Below are 16,363 nucleotides of genomic sequence, written 5' to 3' on the forward strand. Positions count from 1 at the left end.
ACAAACTACAGGCAAGGGAATCGCAGCCGATCCAGCGTGTGTGTTTGTGCCCTCAAGGGGAACTCCAGTGTTAGGTGGGAAAATTGTATTTGTATATTTGTGTATAAAATTGCATTGCATATAACGGAAAAAGTTGCTTTCTTTTTGCTGTTTGCTGCACCCAGCATGCTATAACTTGCTGTTTAGAGCCCTTTAGGACAACTATATTTAGAGACATTATCACACATCTTTTAGGAAAGTAAAAGCATCAACAAAATAATTATAGACGACTGTATTTTTCCATTCTCCGGCTGATGAAGTACGATCTGTAGTGAGATGCATAGTATGACTGGCACAAAGTTCCTGACGTTTTTTATCAATATATTTCCATTGCAGACAGAACGCACCTACAATCGTCGCTTTTTCTACAGAGCATTCCCAGGAGACCATGTAAGGCTTGAAGAAACAAGAGGTTTGCTTCTAGGTGAGGAGGACTTCTTGAGAATCTGCAGATAACATCCCGCTCTTTTTATCTGTTGCATTACAGACACCTAGGTTCTAGGAAGAAGAAGAGATATCCACAATTGCATTAAGACATTGACGCTGGAATTGATTGCTGTAATGTGACAGGTGTTCCCCGGAAAAAGAACATCAAAGGTTCGTTCACAAGTGTATCAGCCGCTGCGGAAACTGAAGAATCTCATTTCTTCAGAAATTACAGACCATATGGAGCATGAATGTATTATGTTGCCATTTCTGTGCAATGTTTAAAGGGGTTGTTCGCCATTTATTTTCTTTTAAATCAACTGGGGCAATAGATTTGTAATTTAAAAATCTTGGGCCTTCCAGTACTAATCAGCTGCTGTATATCCTGGAGGAAGTGGTATTCTTTCTAGTCTGGAAAGCAGGAGAGCTTTTCTATGTAGATTTGCCACTGCTTCGGACAATTCCTGACATGGACAGAGGTGGCAGCAGAGAGCACAGTGTCAGACTGGAAAGAATACACCACTTCCTGTAGGACATAAAGCAGCTGATAAGTACTGGGAGACTTGAGATTTTTTTTTATAGAAATAAACTACAAATCTCTGGCACTTTCTGGTACCAGTTGATTTGAAACAATTTTTTGTTGAACAACCCTTTAATGTATTTCCTGAGATCCGAACCAGAACTATTTGGTCATGCCTCTCTGGTGCTTAGTACAACTTGTAAACAAAACAACCAAAATCTGTAACACTTTAGGCAGGGGATACATGGCAATTCTAACTAGACAATTCTTCTAGACAATCCACCTTGGATCTATGGGGTACAACATGAGGGTATCTGGTTGTGCTCCCTGTAGCCCCAGCCTTAAAGGGTTTTTCCAAGCTTAGAAAAACATGGCCTCTTTCCTCCAGAAACAGAACCACTCTTGTGTTCTGTTTGGGTGTGGTTTTGCAGCCCTCCATTATTGAATTGAATGGAGGTGAACTGCAATGCCACATACAATCTCAGGACAGATGTGGCACTGCAGTTACAAGAAAGTAGATGTGCTTTTCAACCATGGATAACCCCTTTAATCTTGCTTCATTGAGATCAAGTCATGACCAAATCTGCATTGAATGTTTGAACACATGTGCTTTAGTGTATGGTGCCTGGACCAGGGGCGTAGCTAGGATTAATGAGACCCCATAGCAAAAAACTGTATGGGCCTCCAACCCCCCACCCCAACACACAGACATACAGTACTCACTTGGAATGCTGCAGACCTGGCATTCCTTGTCCTCCCAGTTCCCTGGCACACAAGCTGGAAGAAAGAATGTCAAGGGACTGTGCCAGCCAGGTAATTATATATATGGGGGGGAAGGGCTCTTGTGGCTGGAGGTGCAATGCTGCCTCCAGCCACAAGATATACTGGCAGGACAGGAAGCCAATGGCTTATTGCTCTGCCAGTCAGAGCGTCGCAACATTTAACAGTGAGCGTTCATCACAAACACAGTTTAAGGGCCAGGGGGCCTACGGGCTCCCAAACAGTGGCATGGTCTACCTTTATGGTAGCTACACCACTGACTTGGACACTAAGGGGGACATGTATCTTCCGTCATACGGATGTTTTTCGGTGGAAAGTGCCGATTTGCGCACTATTTTATTCGCAAATGGGCGATTTGCGAATAAAATATTTGCAAATCGGCACTTTCCGCCGAGTATGGCGGGGGGGGGGGGGGGGAGCGGGGAGTGGGTGTGAAGGGGGCGGAACGGAGGGCGCGGACTCAGAGTCTGCGCGATTCACCATCCGTTCGGCCAAAGGATACGCCGAAAACCTTTTCGGCTGTGCGCACCGATGCGCACGGGATTTATGTACAGGCAGTCCGCCTCTACATAAATCCCCGTAGCGCTGGAGATGCGGGGACATTTTTAAGTCCGGCGTAAAAAACACCGGACTTAATAAATGTCCCCCTAAGGATATATTTGCAAGCAGCAGCTTATTTACAGAAGTTGCAGCAGGATGGCATTATTTTAGTGGCTAACACATGAATTTTTGCAAGCACAGTGAACTGAATTGGCAGATCTTATGTGAATATAGGGGAAGTATTAATCAATAATACAGACTGACTGGTGGAAAAAAATTACAAAATTTTACAAATTTGCACAAAAAATGTAAGTTGTTCATAATGACTTTGGTTAAGGCTGCTAAAGCTCATTTACTATGTGCAAATCTTCTGCATTTGTTGCAACTTTCTCGCATACTGACTCCTCTCAAAGGTTGGTGTAATTCCCAGCAACTACTTCTGCCATATTCACTGCATAGATCAGGCTGCAGCAGCCTCACTGAAGAGTCGGTCAATAATTGATGGCTTCTCCTGAGGTCTGTGGTGTGTGGCAAGACTCTACGGGAGAGAAGCAACCACTAAGAACATGTTTGGTTACTAGTCGTGTTGAAAAGATTGTTTACTATGTAAGCATAAGGCTTGAGCGCTTCTCTTTATGGGAACAAATAATAGAGGGACAGTTGTTTGCATGCATTAAGGAATGTAGTGACTAACTGTATCATAAAGAAAGTGTTTCCTCCTTATTACAGCAGGTGAAGGAACAAGCAGTCAAACCATCAGGGAGATAACATACAAACCCCCCCCCAAATGTGCCCACCATTACAGGCAGAAGATTTTCTGTGAGGTAAGAGCTACAACGTTCATAAGATTAGACAACAGATGGCTTTGTGTGACATTCTGCACCCATGTCTCTAGTAAAAGGAGAGCTCCGGACAAGGCCACTATTTTCAAAGCTACCAGGGTGGGATGGGTAAAAAAAAAAAATAACATGCACTTACCTCCCCGACTGTAGCGCATTCTGAGATGGGACCTGGGACATGACGTGTAAGGCCCGCTCAGCCAGTTAGCAGCAGAAGCGGGGGTTAAAATAAATAAAAACTACAAGATTTCATTATCATTTTGTAATATAGATAGTAAAATGCAAAATTAAAAAAAAAAAATCTTTTAACATAACAATTTGATTTAAACAGTAGGTCATTTTCCAAAAACAACAACAACAACAACAACAACAAAACACAATACAAAACATGCAATTCATGAATCAAACAGCGGTTATGCTTGTTGCTTGGCTTTAAGATCATAAATAAAATTAATGTGATGAATGTCATTCTCAATGTGTGAAGAATCATTGATAAGCAATAAAACAAGAGTTACATCCAAAAAACATACATATTACAGTACTTCATAACAAACATGTTCTCACCTATCTCTGGATATATATAATTAAAATAGCTCTTTTATACGTGCTATCCAAGTACTTGTGTGTTCTTCCCACATCTCATTTGTTGCCTTCCTTCTCACTTTTAGTGCTCCTAATGTACCTCATGTAGGTCATTTATGTCTTATGACTCCCTGTTTATCTAGATAGAAGATTAGTTAAAGAAATTATACAGGTTGTGTGTGGTATTATAATTCAGCTCTATACACTTTAATGGAACTGAGCTTCAAAACCAGATCCAAAATTAAAGGGGTTATCCAGAGCTACAAAAACATGGCCACTTTCTTTCAGAGACTCTTGTCTCCAGTTCAGGTGCGGTTTGCAATTAAGCTCCATTCACTTCAATGGAACTGAGCAGCAAAAAACCCTGCCCAAGCTGGAGACAAGAGTGGGGCTGTCTCTGGAAGAAAGTGGCCTTGTTTTTGTAGTGCTGGATAACCCCTTTAAGACAGGAGTGTTGCTGTTTCTGGAAGGATGTGGCCTTGTTTTTCTAAGCCTGGATAACTCCTTTAAGGTCTGCAGAACTGCCTGAAGCGTTATAACCTCGCGTTGTAAGTGTTTTACAATACAAGCCTATAATGCTTCTGGCAGTTCCATACACTGCTCTGGGGGAGATTTATCAAACATGGTGTAAAGTGAAACTGGCTCAGTTGCCCCTAGCAACCAATCAGATTCCACTTTTCATTCCTCACAGACTCTTTGAAAAATGAAAGGTAGAATCTGATTGGTTGCTAGGGGCAACTGAGCCAGTTTCTCTTTACTCCATGTTTGATAAATCTCCCCCTATTTGCCTGCTGGAGTTTTGAAAGAGTGCCCTGGTGCACGGGCAGAGTAATAGTTACCATTTAATCAGTTGTTGGCCACATTTCTATTACACAAAGAGAAACCCACTCTTTGTTCAGAAAGAGACTGTTCTTGCTGCAGCCAGGGCTGTGTTAACAGTTGCTGCTTCCCTAGGCACTAAACCTGAAGACGCCCCATCTTCATGCACCTATTGGCGATACCAGACCTTACCAATACCACCATACCTCCCACCCCCCTGGAAAAGACACCAGATTTACTGGCAAGTCTGAACGGGAGGAGGAAGACTAAAAAAATAAAAACAAAAAAAATAGTTTTTTCTGTCCCCCTGCTTCTTGGTGCTGCCCCCCTGCAAGGTGCTGCCCTAGGGTGCCTAGTGGTAAATACAGCCCTGGCTGCAGCCGTCAGTTATTGAAGGTGTACAGGGGCCCTAAAGACTTTAAACCCACTGAGGCTGATTCACCAACTTCAGCCTTAACTCATCTAACGATTAGTGGGGGTCTGAATATCCAGACCCGAACCAATCAAAACCTTTTTTGTTCCTAGGATATTATTTTTTTTAAATTGACAGGTACATATTAACTACACTACATTAGGAGAACCAATATTTTCTTTGTCAGTGGTAGTTTAAATTTTCTCATTGCCCACGATTCTTTACTTTCCACAGATGAGTGAGAGTCTCATACGCTGCCTGTATTTCAATGAAATGCTTTTCAGCCTCAATAGGACGGTGCCTGTTGTGATCAGGGTGCCACAACTTTACGAGGTCCCGATAACTGTGATTCACTTCTTCTAAGGTGGCATCAGAGTTCACTCCGAGAATCTAGCGGAGAAGCCCAAAGGAATACATAAAAGGATATGCAGGTGAAAAGATTAGAAGTATAAGGATTCCTAATCTAAAAATACATATATTAATTAAATATACATGTTCATGAGGCTGGGTTCACACTACGTATATTTCAGTCAGTATTGTGGTCCTCATATTGCAACCAAAACCAGGAGTGGATTAAAAACACAGAAAGGCTCTGTTCACACAATGTTGAAATTGAGTGAATGGCCGCCATATAACAGTAAATAACTACCATTATTTCAATATATATTCAATGTATATTCAATATAACAGCCGTTGTTTTAAAATAACAGCAAATATTTGCCATTAAAAGGCGGCCATCCACTCAATTTCAACATTGTGTGAACAGATCCTTTCTGTGTTTTTAATCCACTCCTGGTTTTGGTTGCAATATGAGGACCACAATACTGACTGAAATATACGTAGTGTGAACCCAGCCTAAAGGGGTTATACAATGCTACAAAAACATGGCCACTTTCCCCCTACTGTTGTCTCCAGTTTGGGTGCGGTTTTGAAACTCAGTTCCATGGAAGTAAATGGAGCTTAATTGCAAACTGCACCTGAACTGGAGACAACAGTACGGGGAAAAGTGGCCATGTTTTTGTAGCGCTGGATAACCCCTTTAAGAACAGTGGAGCAATGTAGCCAATAGAAAGTGATGATTTTTGGTAGAGAAAGTGTCATTTGTCTTCCTTTAGTTTATACCAAACATGATGGCGGCACCTGGTACCTGCAGTGGTTGGCACAGGGAAACTCTGTATCATTTTCAAGACAGTTCGGCTGTCTATTGGTCCTCACTACAGTAGGGTGTGACCGAAACGTGAGTTGGGGTGTTTTGGTGGGTAAGAGAGCTGCACAGCTCTGCTGTACGGCGTATTTGTTTTTCAGCCTTGCATTTTTATGTTGTGTGGTGTATGTTTGGCCACTACTAGTCTTTTCCTGTATAACCTTTCATTTGCACCTTACTGAATTTTTCTTTCTGGTCTGGCCATCCATACACAGGTGGTCTCTTTGCGTAGTTTGAACATAGCCTAAGGGTGCGTTCACACGTACAGGATCTGCAGCAGATTTGATGGCGCAGATTTGAAGTTGCAGATTAAATGCAAAGTAACTTTGGGCCATCAAATCTGCTGCAGATCTTCTGCAGATCCTGTACGTGTGAACGCACCCTAAACGTAATTCACATACACTTTGCCTCCGATATTTTTTTTATCTTAGCACTATGCACTTAGCACCTTGATTTATATAAAATTCGCTGGTCAAAGTGTGTGACTAACATAATCTCGTCTTTATGCAGACCAAGCAGTCTCTCCCCCTATGCTGTGTTGTTTGTCTTGCTTCCTTTTTAAATAGTAATAATAATGCATGCTATATATGATTTTTTTTCTGTTTCTAATAAACTTTGTGATATGCTTTTCTAAAACTTCGTGTGGCTCAAGTGTTTTTGCCTTTTGGGGATTATTCTGATATTAAAAAAAATTCCTATTACAGGCCCCAGGTCACGCTGGAGCTCCCATTAGGCTCATTCCAGTCCTCCGCTGCTCCTGTCTTCTACCTTCTGAGACGGGAGCACAGAACAGAACCCGCCTGCTCAGCCAACCATTGGCAGCAGCGGTGCCCTGTCTTACGCAGTTTGGGCAGGTCCTGCACCAAACTGTCATCTGGAAGTAGCTGATGGTAGGTAATTATAGCTTTTTATCTATTTTATACAGTCCTAACAATGTAGGATTAAAAAAACAACAACACCAGAATACCTAGATCCACTCTGTTTATAGCCCTGCAGTGTGTAATACCCCACGTACTTTTCTTGTAATATACCATGAGGTAAATCATGGTCTATACATAGAAGGTATGAGAACTTAGTGTAAATGGTTCATGTTCATGAACATGGTAGTAGCAGAAAGTACCAAAGACAGAGTTTATTATTAATAGTTCTTAGGGCCCTATTACATGGAGCGATAATCTGCCAAATCAGGCCAATTTGGCAGATTATTGCTCCATTTGATAAAGACAACGATCAGACGATGACAATGATCATTAGCTGATTGTGTCTTTAGGTCCCGACCTAAAATCATAGGCCGCTGGGCGTACATCACTACATGTAACAGTGATGCGTGCCTGATGAATCTGTAAAGGATTTAATAAAGTTCATACATTACTTCTCCATGCTCCAGAAACCTTGATTGGGACTTCAGAGCCCGTCTCTGCAGTAACATGCCGCTCAGACAATCACTGGCGGGGATGGGACCGCCATGGCCAGTGATTGGCTGAGCGGCCTGTCACTTCAGAGACCGCCACTGAAATTCCACCGGAGGTTTCGGGGAGCATGGAGAAGTTATGTATGAACTTTACTACACTTTCAAAGCAAGGACTGCACAGACATTTGATAATGATATATAGAGGCATTGCTGCACAATAATGGAGCCGTATAATAGTCTCTGTAAACGAGCACTGATCTAGCTGATCGGCCCTTGCTTACTATATTGATCGGATAAACTGGACAAACACAATCAGAAACACAGGCTAAATTAAACGTGCAATAGTAGTCCTGTAGGTAGCTTCTATTCATGTCAGTGTCATGTTACATAATAAGGGTTTGTTTTACAGGTTGGATACATTTTACCTATTATAGGTTCATATTATACAACTTATTTTTTTTTACTAGTGAGGAAGTGTAGAATCGGATTTCCATGTTCAAGGTTTGCAGTGAATTATAGTGATTCACATCGCTCTATGGAGAATAGCAGGCTTAGATTTGCTCATCTCTAGAATGCGTTCACAATTGCACACATGCGTAATAATGTGAAACTAAATGTCTTTCTAAGCACAGAATGTACTAAGAGATTGATGGATGACAGGTCTTGATCCTGCATATTCTGAAAATAATGCTTATGCCATTATGCTATCAATTTACCATGGTGTCAAAATGAAGTCTGATATTTACTGATAGGACAAGACCTGTGGTATAGTATAGTATAGTAACATTGTTGTGAAAATGTATTAATGGCCAGGACAGGTCATCAATATCAGATCGGTGGGGTCACATACACCTGTCCATCAGTTGTCTGCCAGATCTGTGGAACAGAATTGGAAGGAGCCGTTTCTATTACTGCTGCTTGGCTCCCACAGAAGCCTATTCGCTCTAAAAAAACTGCTGATCAATAGGGATGCCATGAGATCAATAGGGATCCCACCAATCTGATAGTAATGTCCTATGCTGCGAATGGGCCATCAATAAATTTCCACCTTCAAAAGAGATTTACTGGGCAAAATAAAGTTGAATGCTATGTAAAATATTGAATTTATGATTTTTTTTTCTTCTTTTTTTGTGCTTGTTTTAGCAGGAAAAGTGTCAAAAGAAAAGGGATGTGACTAAGAAAAGCCTAATATGTGCTAATATAATTTCAGACATTCTTAAAGGGGTTGTTTTCCCCCATTTTTTTCTTTCAAATCAACTGGTGCCAGAAAGTGCCATAGATTTGGAATTTACTTCTAATAAAAAAAATTAAGTCTTCCAGCAGGAAAGGTTTTCTATGGGCATTTGTTGCTGCTCTGGACAGTTCCTGATATGGACAGAGGTGGCAGCAGAGAACACTGTGTCAGACTGAAAAGAATACACTACTTCCTGCAGGACATACAGCAGCTGATACATACTGGAAGACGTGAGATTTTTTTAATAGAAGTAAATTACAAATCTCTGGCACTTTCTGACACCAGTTGATTTTTTTTTGTGTGTGTGAACTATCCCTTTAAAGGGATTGAAAAGGCAGTCCAATCTGCAGGCAGCATGTTATAGAGCTGGAGGAGAGTAGCTTGTCATTTATTCATGTAATCTCTACTCATTTTGGGTCATGTGGGTAGTGCTCATCAAGATTATATCATTATACTGGGAGGCTGGTTAACATTAAACAGACTTCAATATGAACTAAAAACAGTAGACACGTGTAGCGTGTGTTTTTTGTCGACTAGTCACCCTTCTATTGATAGAGTATTTTGCTGATGGCTGTCATGTTTGGTAATAAAAAAAAATCATAAAATTTAAGGACTTTCATCCTATGAAACGTAAATACTGATAAATCTTCAGGAAATACTGATTAATAGAAGCCGTATATATTCATGTCTTACCTTGCAGGCCATTTCTTCCTTTTCATTCTGAAAACTGGCCACAAACTTATAGATTTTTTCCCATTCCTTGAAGTAATGATCATGGAGGCCTCCTCCTGCAAAAATCCCCCAGACTCTGTATGGTAGGAGGAGAATTCTTTCCACTATTGCACTCAGGCTGGGAAAAAAGCTCAGCCAGTCAAGCAAGGACCCAATGCATCCAGCCACATAGCTAATAGTGCGGCTCGTATTTACAAGAGCGCTGTAAGCCAGGGGGCCACTGAAGGCCAGGTAGGCTAGACCTATGCGGTATAGGCGTAAGCTGAGGTTCTCCTCATTCTGCTGCTGTCGTCGATATTTCCGATGTTGTTGAGAGGTGATGCTTGCTGTGAGACTGATGGGGATCATGGAGACAGCGCGGCCATAAAATATTGGGGATGTCAGGAAAGCAGCTATCAGTGTGTTCTTCAGGTCAGAGGTTTGATCACCTACACTCGCCACAAGATGAACCCCTAAACCAACAGCTAGCGGCAGAGCAACCACATAGTAACTAGTGAGGGAAGACAGTCCAATAGCTGCCACTAGACCAAAATAAATGCCAGTGGTAACCTGCGCCATAAGGCGGATAGAGCTCGCAGGCGGTGTTCCTTCTTTGACTTTGTTTGCTTTTTTACTTTGTTTATTCACTTGGGATACAAGTCCTGGAATCTTCCAGAAGTCCCACATCCATCCCATTCCAAAACCTCCCAAAGTAAGCATAAGAAGCAAGGCATGGCTGTCCCGGCCTAAGTATATATGGTGTAATCCAAGCGGACCACCGATGGCCCAAAGGCCTAAAGCTACTATGAGCCGTTTGCCCATTCTTGAGAAGGTCGGGTCACCAGGTTACCTGTGGAGAAGACGTTCTTGAGGACATTTTGATTAGTACAACGAGCGGAGAAGTCAGTAATCCACATGGGGTGGTTCGCAGGCATGTGCACAGACTTTGCTCTTGTCAGCACCAACTACATTATCTCGAGGATTTGTCCCAAAGGTCAGACACATGGCTTGGTATAACTCCTCCCCTATATCAACTAGATAAGTCATAGAACCAGCAGGGAAAGAATTGATTCTGCCGCATGCAGCCTCTTATCATTGCTTTATTGCACTTATCGGCTTAAGAAACAACGTCTTCTACCTATATAGCAAATAAATGATTAAGTAATACAGAAGTGTTTACAGGTAGCAATATTACAATATGTAATAAGGAAGGTAAAAAAACCATTGTTTAGAATTTATAGTTATGTATAAACTTCAATTCATTGTCCAATTTATCTTGGGGGCTGAGACACTGGGGCAAATTTACTATTGCAAATGCACCAAAATTCTGGTGCAGTTTATAGGGGATAAAAAATCCTACATGACTTGCACCACATTCAGACACTGTGGATAGGGAAAAAGTTAATTCTTCCTGGAATACCCCTTTAGGCTATGTTCACACGGCGTATGAGACTGGCCGTTCCGTTACCCGGCTGCGTCACAGAACGGCTGGTCTCTGAAAAGATCATCCCGGCCGGTACTGCAGTACCGGCCGGATGATCTTTCCGGCCACAGTGTTCTGATGAGGGCGCATCAGCGCACACCCGCATCAGAACTCTCATAGCACACAATAAAGCAAGCGTCCGGAGCCGCTCGCTTCATTGTGTGAACTGACAGATCTTTCTGCGGCCGCAATTCACTGAAATGTGGCCGCAGAAAACTGACATGTCAGTTCTTTGCAGCGCTGCATGGGATGCCGGCCGGAGCGTATACTAAGTGTATATGCTCTGGGCGGGATCCCATAGAAGAATGGGCAGTGTTCCACACTGTACAAAGTACGGCCGTTGTTACGCTGTGTGAACATAGCCTAAGGGTGCGTTCACACGTACAGGATCTATCTACAGCAGATTTGATGGCGCAGATTTAAATCCGCAGCAGATCCGCAGCAGATTTGATGGCCCAGAGTTACTTTGCATTGAATCTGCAACTTTAAAGAGAACCTATCATCTAAATTTCACTGTCCCTAATATTAAAGTATATCTTCCCCTAAGTCTATCTATGAAGATACAGACTGCCTTTGCAGTCTGTATCTTATGCCTTACCTACTCTTTCATTTCTGTGTAAGCAAGGCCGGGCGCCGCCATCTTGATGACGTCATTTGCGTTCCACCGTTGGAACGCAAGTTGCGTCATCAAGATGGCGGCACCCGGCCTTGCTTGGACAGAAACAGAGGATTAGGTAAAGTAGAAGATACAGACTGTAAAGGCAGTCTGTATCTTCATGAAGTCTATTTATGAAGATACAGACTGCCTTTGCAGTCTGTATCTTATGCCTTACCTACTACTCTGTGCCGGTGCAGCAGGGCTGGCGCCGCCATTTTGATTACGGTGGAACGCAAGGACGTAATCAAGATGGCGGCGCCGGCCCTGCTGCACCGGCACAGAGTAGTAGGTAAGGCATAAGATACAGACTGCAAAGGCAGTCTGTATCTTCATAAATAGACTTCATGAAGATACAGACTGCCTTTACAGTCTTATACTTTACCTACTCCGCTTGTTTGGTGTAGCTAGGCCGGGGGGGGGGGTCCGCCATCTTGAAGACGTAACTTGCGTTCCAGCGGTGGGACGCAAGTGACGTCATCAAGATGGCGGGCCCCCCCGGCCTTGCTGCCGCTCTGCATGACGGGAGTTTTCTGTCTCGTATCGGCTCTTTTGAAAAGAGCCGGCGCGAGGCAGGAAAGTAAAACGGGAATATTTAAAAAACGCAGCTGTAAAATTAATTAATTATATTTAAAAATTTTGTTAAAATCAGGATTTACATCTAATTAGGAAATAAAAAAAAAATCATTTTCGCCCGTGATTGGTTCTCTTTAAATCTGCGCCATCAAATCTGCTGCAGATCTGCTGCAGATCCTGTACGTGTGAACGCACCCTTAGGGTGCCTTCACACACACCAAATCTGCAGTAGAAAATCTGCTGCAATACGGTGTGTGTGAAGCTACCCTTAGCTTAGCTTCACACGTACCGTATCACAGCAGGTTTTCTGCTGTGGATCCGTAGCAGATCTGCAGCCGTTTGATCTAAATAACTGAACACAGCATCAAATCTGCAACATCAAATCTGCTGCGGATCTGCTGCGGATTCTGTTTGTGTGAAGGCACCCTTACGGTAGCAGGCTTAGCGTCATTATTACTGATTATACTACCATATTCCACACAGCTGGATAGGAAATGTATCAAATATATGGACTGGGGCTTTGGGTTATTGTCCAGGGTGATCACCACTACCTACCTACATTTTAAAGGGAATGTGTAATCAAAAAATGAATAATAGTTTAAATAATGTTTTTATGTTAAACATTTTTTAAGAATTTTTGGTGCAGTTTTTTCTAATTTCCCATTTTACTGTCTACATTATAAAATAATGCTGATATCTTGCAGTTTTCATTCTCACCACTGGGGCAAAAGCTAAGCTGAGACTTCCTGTTCTGTCTGTGGTAATTAGTTGGAGGCTGCTGTAAAGTGGTCTGTACAGCATTGCAGCAACATGTGACATTGGTTGATAGAGGATACAATAGCAGCTCTCTGTGGAATGACCTCTTCAGAGGTCACAGAGTGGGCTCAGTAATGTTACATTTATCTCAAGGGGACAGACTTGTCTATTGTGGTCTGTGTCTATGAGTCTTGCTGTAAAGCATGCCACTAAATACTGTTAAAAACAGCTCAGGCAAGATGGCCGCCCGCATAACAATGTACAAAAAGTTAAATAAAAAAAAATTCAGACGATAGAAACAGATTATAATAAAAGAACACGTTTTAGTATCTGACTCTAATCAGTAAAAGAACATTTAGGCGACACATGCCCTTTAAGTATTTAGTAGCCTTTAAAGTTTTGAATAAAGCGACATGTTTTCATATGAGCCAGCAGGTGGCATTGAAACATCATTGTGTCTACAGCACACACCACATACTATTATAGGAAAATATTGGCCAAAAACAGCAAGACAATTGCATGGAGCTGTGTTTTTAATAAAATAACAATATATCCTTAGAATTTTAATGTTTTTAATTATAAACTCATTGTATCGTAATCCTATATGTTTTGCTATACATTTTTTGTATCTACCATATATCCTTTTAAGGCATATATGCAATACTCTTATATACACTTTATCTAATTGAGTCACAAAGAAATGGAATTAACATAAATATTTGTTATAATAGATTTTATATGCATTTATTGTAGGTGATTGCATGATTGGACATGTTTTATGTGACGTTAGAATTCCTGTGTTCTCTTTGTGTTCCACTGCATTCTATTGGAGCCCTCTGCTGTGTATTTTTAGACAGAGACCATGGAAAAGGACTGAACATAAAAGAAACCTATATTTACTTTCATGCTGCTGGAACCACAATTCCCTCAGGTGCTCCCTGGTGGCTTCTCCCTGCTCCTCTAGCCTTGATCGATAGAGTTTTCCTTGTTTGTGTATGCGGAAAAGATCTATCAATTAAAGCAGGTGTGGTAAAGAGAACCTACTGAGGACCTCTCAGGTGACCTGTGGTTCAGGTGTGGTGTCCCACCACAGGTGTTGCTATTGTTAACACCCTTCACAAAAGTTTGTACTTAAAAGTGTAGGTGGTAATGTAGCAGCACCAAAGTTTTACCACTAGATGTCATTATAAGTATTTGTGTCCAGATATTGCACAGATGTAGGAACTAAAGGGTAATTGTTTGCTTATGTACCACATGGATCTGTACACCAATGAGAGTTCTTTATTCTCTTAACATATCATCTCTCTCTTTACTTCTTTACATGCACTCTTCACCCACTCATAGCACAGTTTATACATGCTGTAGGAACAAAGTCACATTGGTAGAGGAAGTGTAAGGTCTTCTTTCCCTAGATTCTGTAGAGGTAGGACGCTCCCTACAGTTTTCCCTCAAGCAACCTTATTATGCACTATGCAGTGTTAAGTCACTACTAGAGAGAACAAGTCAGGGATCATCCTAACCCACCCCGTGGACAAGAGGAACGCAGTGCAGGACAGTGTCCACAAGAAGTAAAGGAACTGATCTGGATAGAGCAAAGTTGCTAGAAGCCTACGCACTCTATCTCGCAGCGCGGATGTAAACAGAGAACTTTGACTACTCTGCTCATCCCAGGTAACAAGGTCTGGGGCTTGTGTCACCCTCTAGGATGAGTCACCCGACACTAGTGGGCAATAGGTGGTGCAAAGACCAAGGAGTCAAAACACGGGCACAAGTATTCGCAGAGCACAGTACTACTTGGGTTGGGACTCTCTCGAAATCCTCCTCTCTACTCTTCTGATCCTTTTCTACTTCCCAGCAGGCAACTTATCCAGCACGGCTGTATCACTCAACTCACAGTACAGATCTGTTCCTGTTTTAAGTGTAAAGTAACTTATCAAGACGAAAGTATACTGTATTCTCCTGTATCAAGTATCTTCACATTAAACAAGAAAATATTTATTTTAATGGGACTCTGTGGTTCTTCACCAAGCACCGACACAGTAATCACACTTTCCTTGGGTTATCTCCCCTTTCTGTGGGTGGCAGTGCCAATAGTCCGGGTGGGTCATTACTCCAATCCGGACCACCGTGATAATTGCCCAAGGGACCCAAACAGTCCGGCAGGTTACTGGTCACAGGGGAAAAAGTATAGCCAGCCCACTTAAAATAAAAGCATGTTTGCCACCATACTTGTGTGCCCAACCGGCACTGGTGTCACAACAAATAACCACCATTCAAGGTTATACCTCGGCCAACCACTACACCAGGGGAGTCACTCTGTCCCAACCAACCTGTGACCAGCCGTCTGTCACTGCTCACCGGCAGGGCAGCACTTATGCGGTACCACCACCGCGGCACCACACAGGCAGCATGAAAGTGATGACAGGTTCCCTTTAAGAGGAGGATGTAGATGAATTTGCTCTTTGCACCCCTAATGGTGTACTACCTTTTTTATGGTAACATAAATATAATTATACAAAGGGAAGGCAGGAAACCTTCACTCACACTTGTCTTTACTTACTTTACAATTTCCTAGTTGTAACATACAAAGTAGAATCAATGAAGCTGCATCATAAAGAGGCGGGGTTTCCTCCCACTGGGGGTGGGCCAGCCCGCCTCCAGTGCTTCACCCTCGGCCGGTGCCTGGGAATAGAACAAAGCTGTATGCGGGAACCGGAAAGCGGTTCAAAACAAGGACTGTGGCACCGGCTTCCCTGTGCCAGCGCCGTTCTATCCATGTGAAAATCTTAAAGCAAATGAACTGATGGTACATTGCTTTAAGGAGCACTGGTATATTGTATTCTGTTCATTGAGTAGTGGTGGTGTCAGGTTATTAAAGCTCAACTTCCATTTAAAGGGTCCGGGTCACATACTGGCAGCGGAATGAAGCTACTCTAAAGATTTAGGGAATAAATGCAATTGGTACAAACACTGCCAGAAAATATTAAAAACCCACATGAAGTCTCAAAAACTTCCTTAAAACATCTGAAATGTGTTGAATAGTATTCACACCCTGCTATGACACAATAAATATATATGACATAATACAAATATTAGCACACAGACTCCAATGTAACCCTACCGTGCTTACTAAAGACGTTAAACAATATATATCAACACCGTAGAATATATAAACACATACTCACACAAACCAATATACAGCTCTTAAAGTACACAAAAAGTAGAACAAAGAACCAAAGCATGTGTCACATATAAACAAAAAACAATACTCCTAGGGGCATCATTGGGGGTAACTACAATACTAGGGGCATCATTGGGGGTAACTACTAGTGATGAGCGAATAGTGAGATATTCGAATATTCGATATTAGTACGAC

The 16,363-nt window shown here is 42.1% G+C and overlaps 1 protein-coding gene and 2 long non-coding RNA genes across 3 annotated transcripts; 2 read left to right on the top strand and 1 right to left on the bottom strand.

The window, feature by feature from the left end:
• The first annotated feature begins 371 nt into the window (after window positions 1-371).
• LOC138793524 (uncharacterized) lies at window positions 372-3,090 on the top strand. The gene is made up of 3 exons (XR_011363287.1): window positions 372-429; window positions 527-636; window positions 3,035-3,090. It is a non-coding gene; the product is annotated as an uncharacterized lncRNA (long non-coding RNA).
• A 1,803-nt stretch (window positions 3,091-4,893) lies between these two features.
• Window positions 4,894-10,494, bottom strand: DNAJC22 (DnaJ heat shock protein family (Hsp40) member C22). Its single transcript, XM_069970078.1, has 2 exons — window positions 9,500-10,494; window positions 4,894-5,347 (listed from the first exon to the last, which is right to left on the bottom strand). Exons 1-2 carry the CDS (start codon window positions 10,337-10,339, stop codon window positions 5,162-5,164), a joined length of 1,026 nt encoding a protein of 341 aa, XP_069826179.1. The 5' UTR covers window positions 10,340-10,494; the 3' UTR covers window positions 4,894-5,161.
• On the top strand, window positions 4,898-6,999 carry LOC138792528 (uncharacterized). Its single transcript, XR_011363151.1, has 3 exons — window positions 4,898-5,388; window positions 6,073-6,194; window positions 6,866-6,999. It is a non-coding gene; the product is annotated as an uncharacterized lncRNA (long non-coding RNA).
• Window positions 10,495-16,363: the final 5,869 nt, after the last annotated feature.

The sequence above is a fragment of the Dendropsophus ebraccatus genome, chromosome 5 (assembly GCF_027789765.1).
Source record: "Dendropsophus ebraccatus isolate aDenEbr1 chromosome 5, aDenEbr1.pat, whole genome shotgun sequence".
Classification (NCBI taxonomy): Eukaryota; Metazoa; Chordata; class Amphibia; order Anura; family Hylidae; genus Dendropsophus; species Dendropsophus ebraccatus.

Excerpts from the sequence above, each read along its gene's own strand:
- DNAJC22 (XM_069970078.1), bottom strand. The coding sequence starts at position 10,339 with ATGGGCAAACGGCTCATAGTAGCTTTAGGCCTTTGGGCCATCGGTGGT. Across the intron at positions 5,348-9,499 it reads AGGAAGAAATGGCCTGCAAG|ATTCTCGGAGTGAACTCTGA; the intron begins GTAAGACATGAA and ends CTTCTCCGCTAG.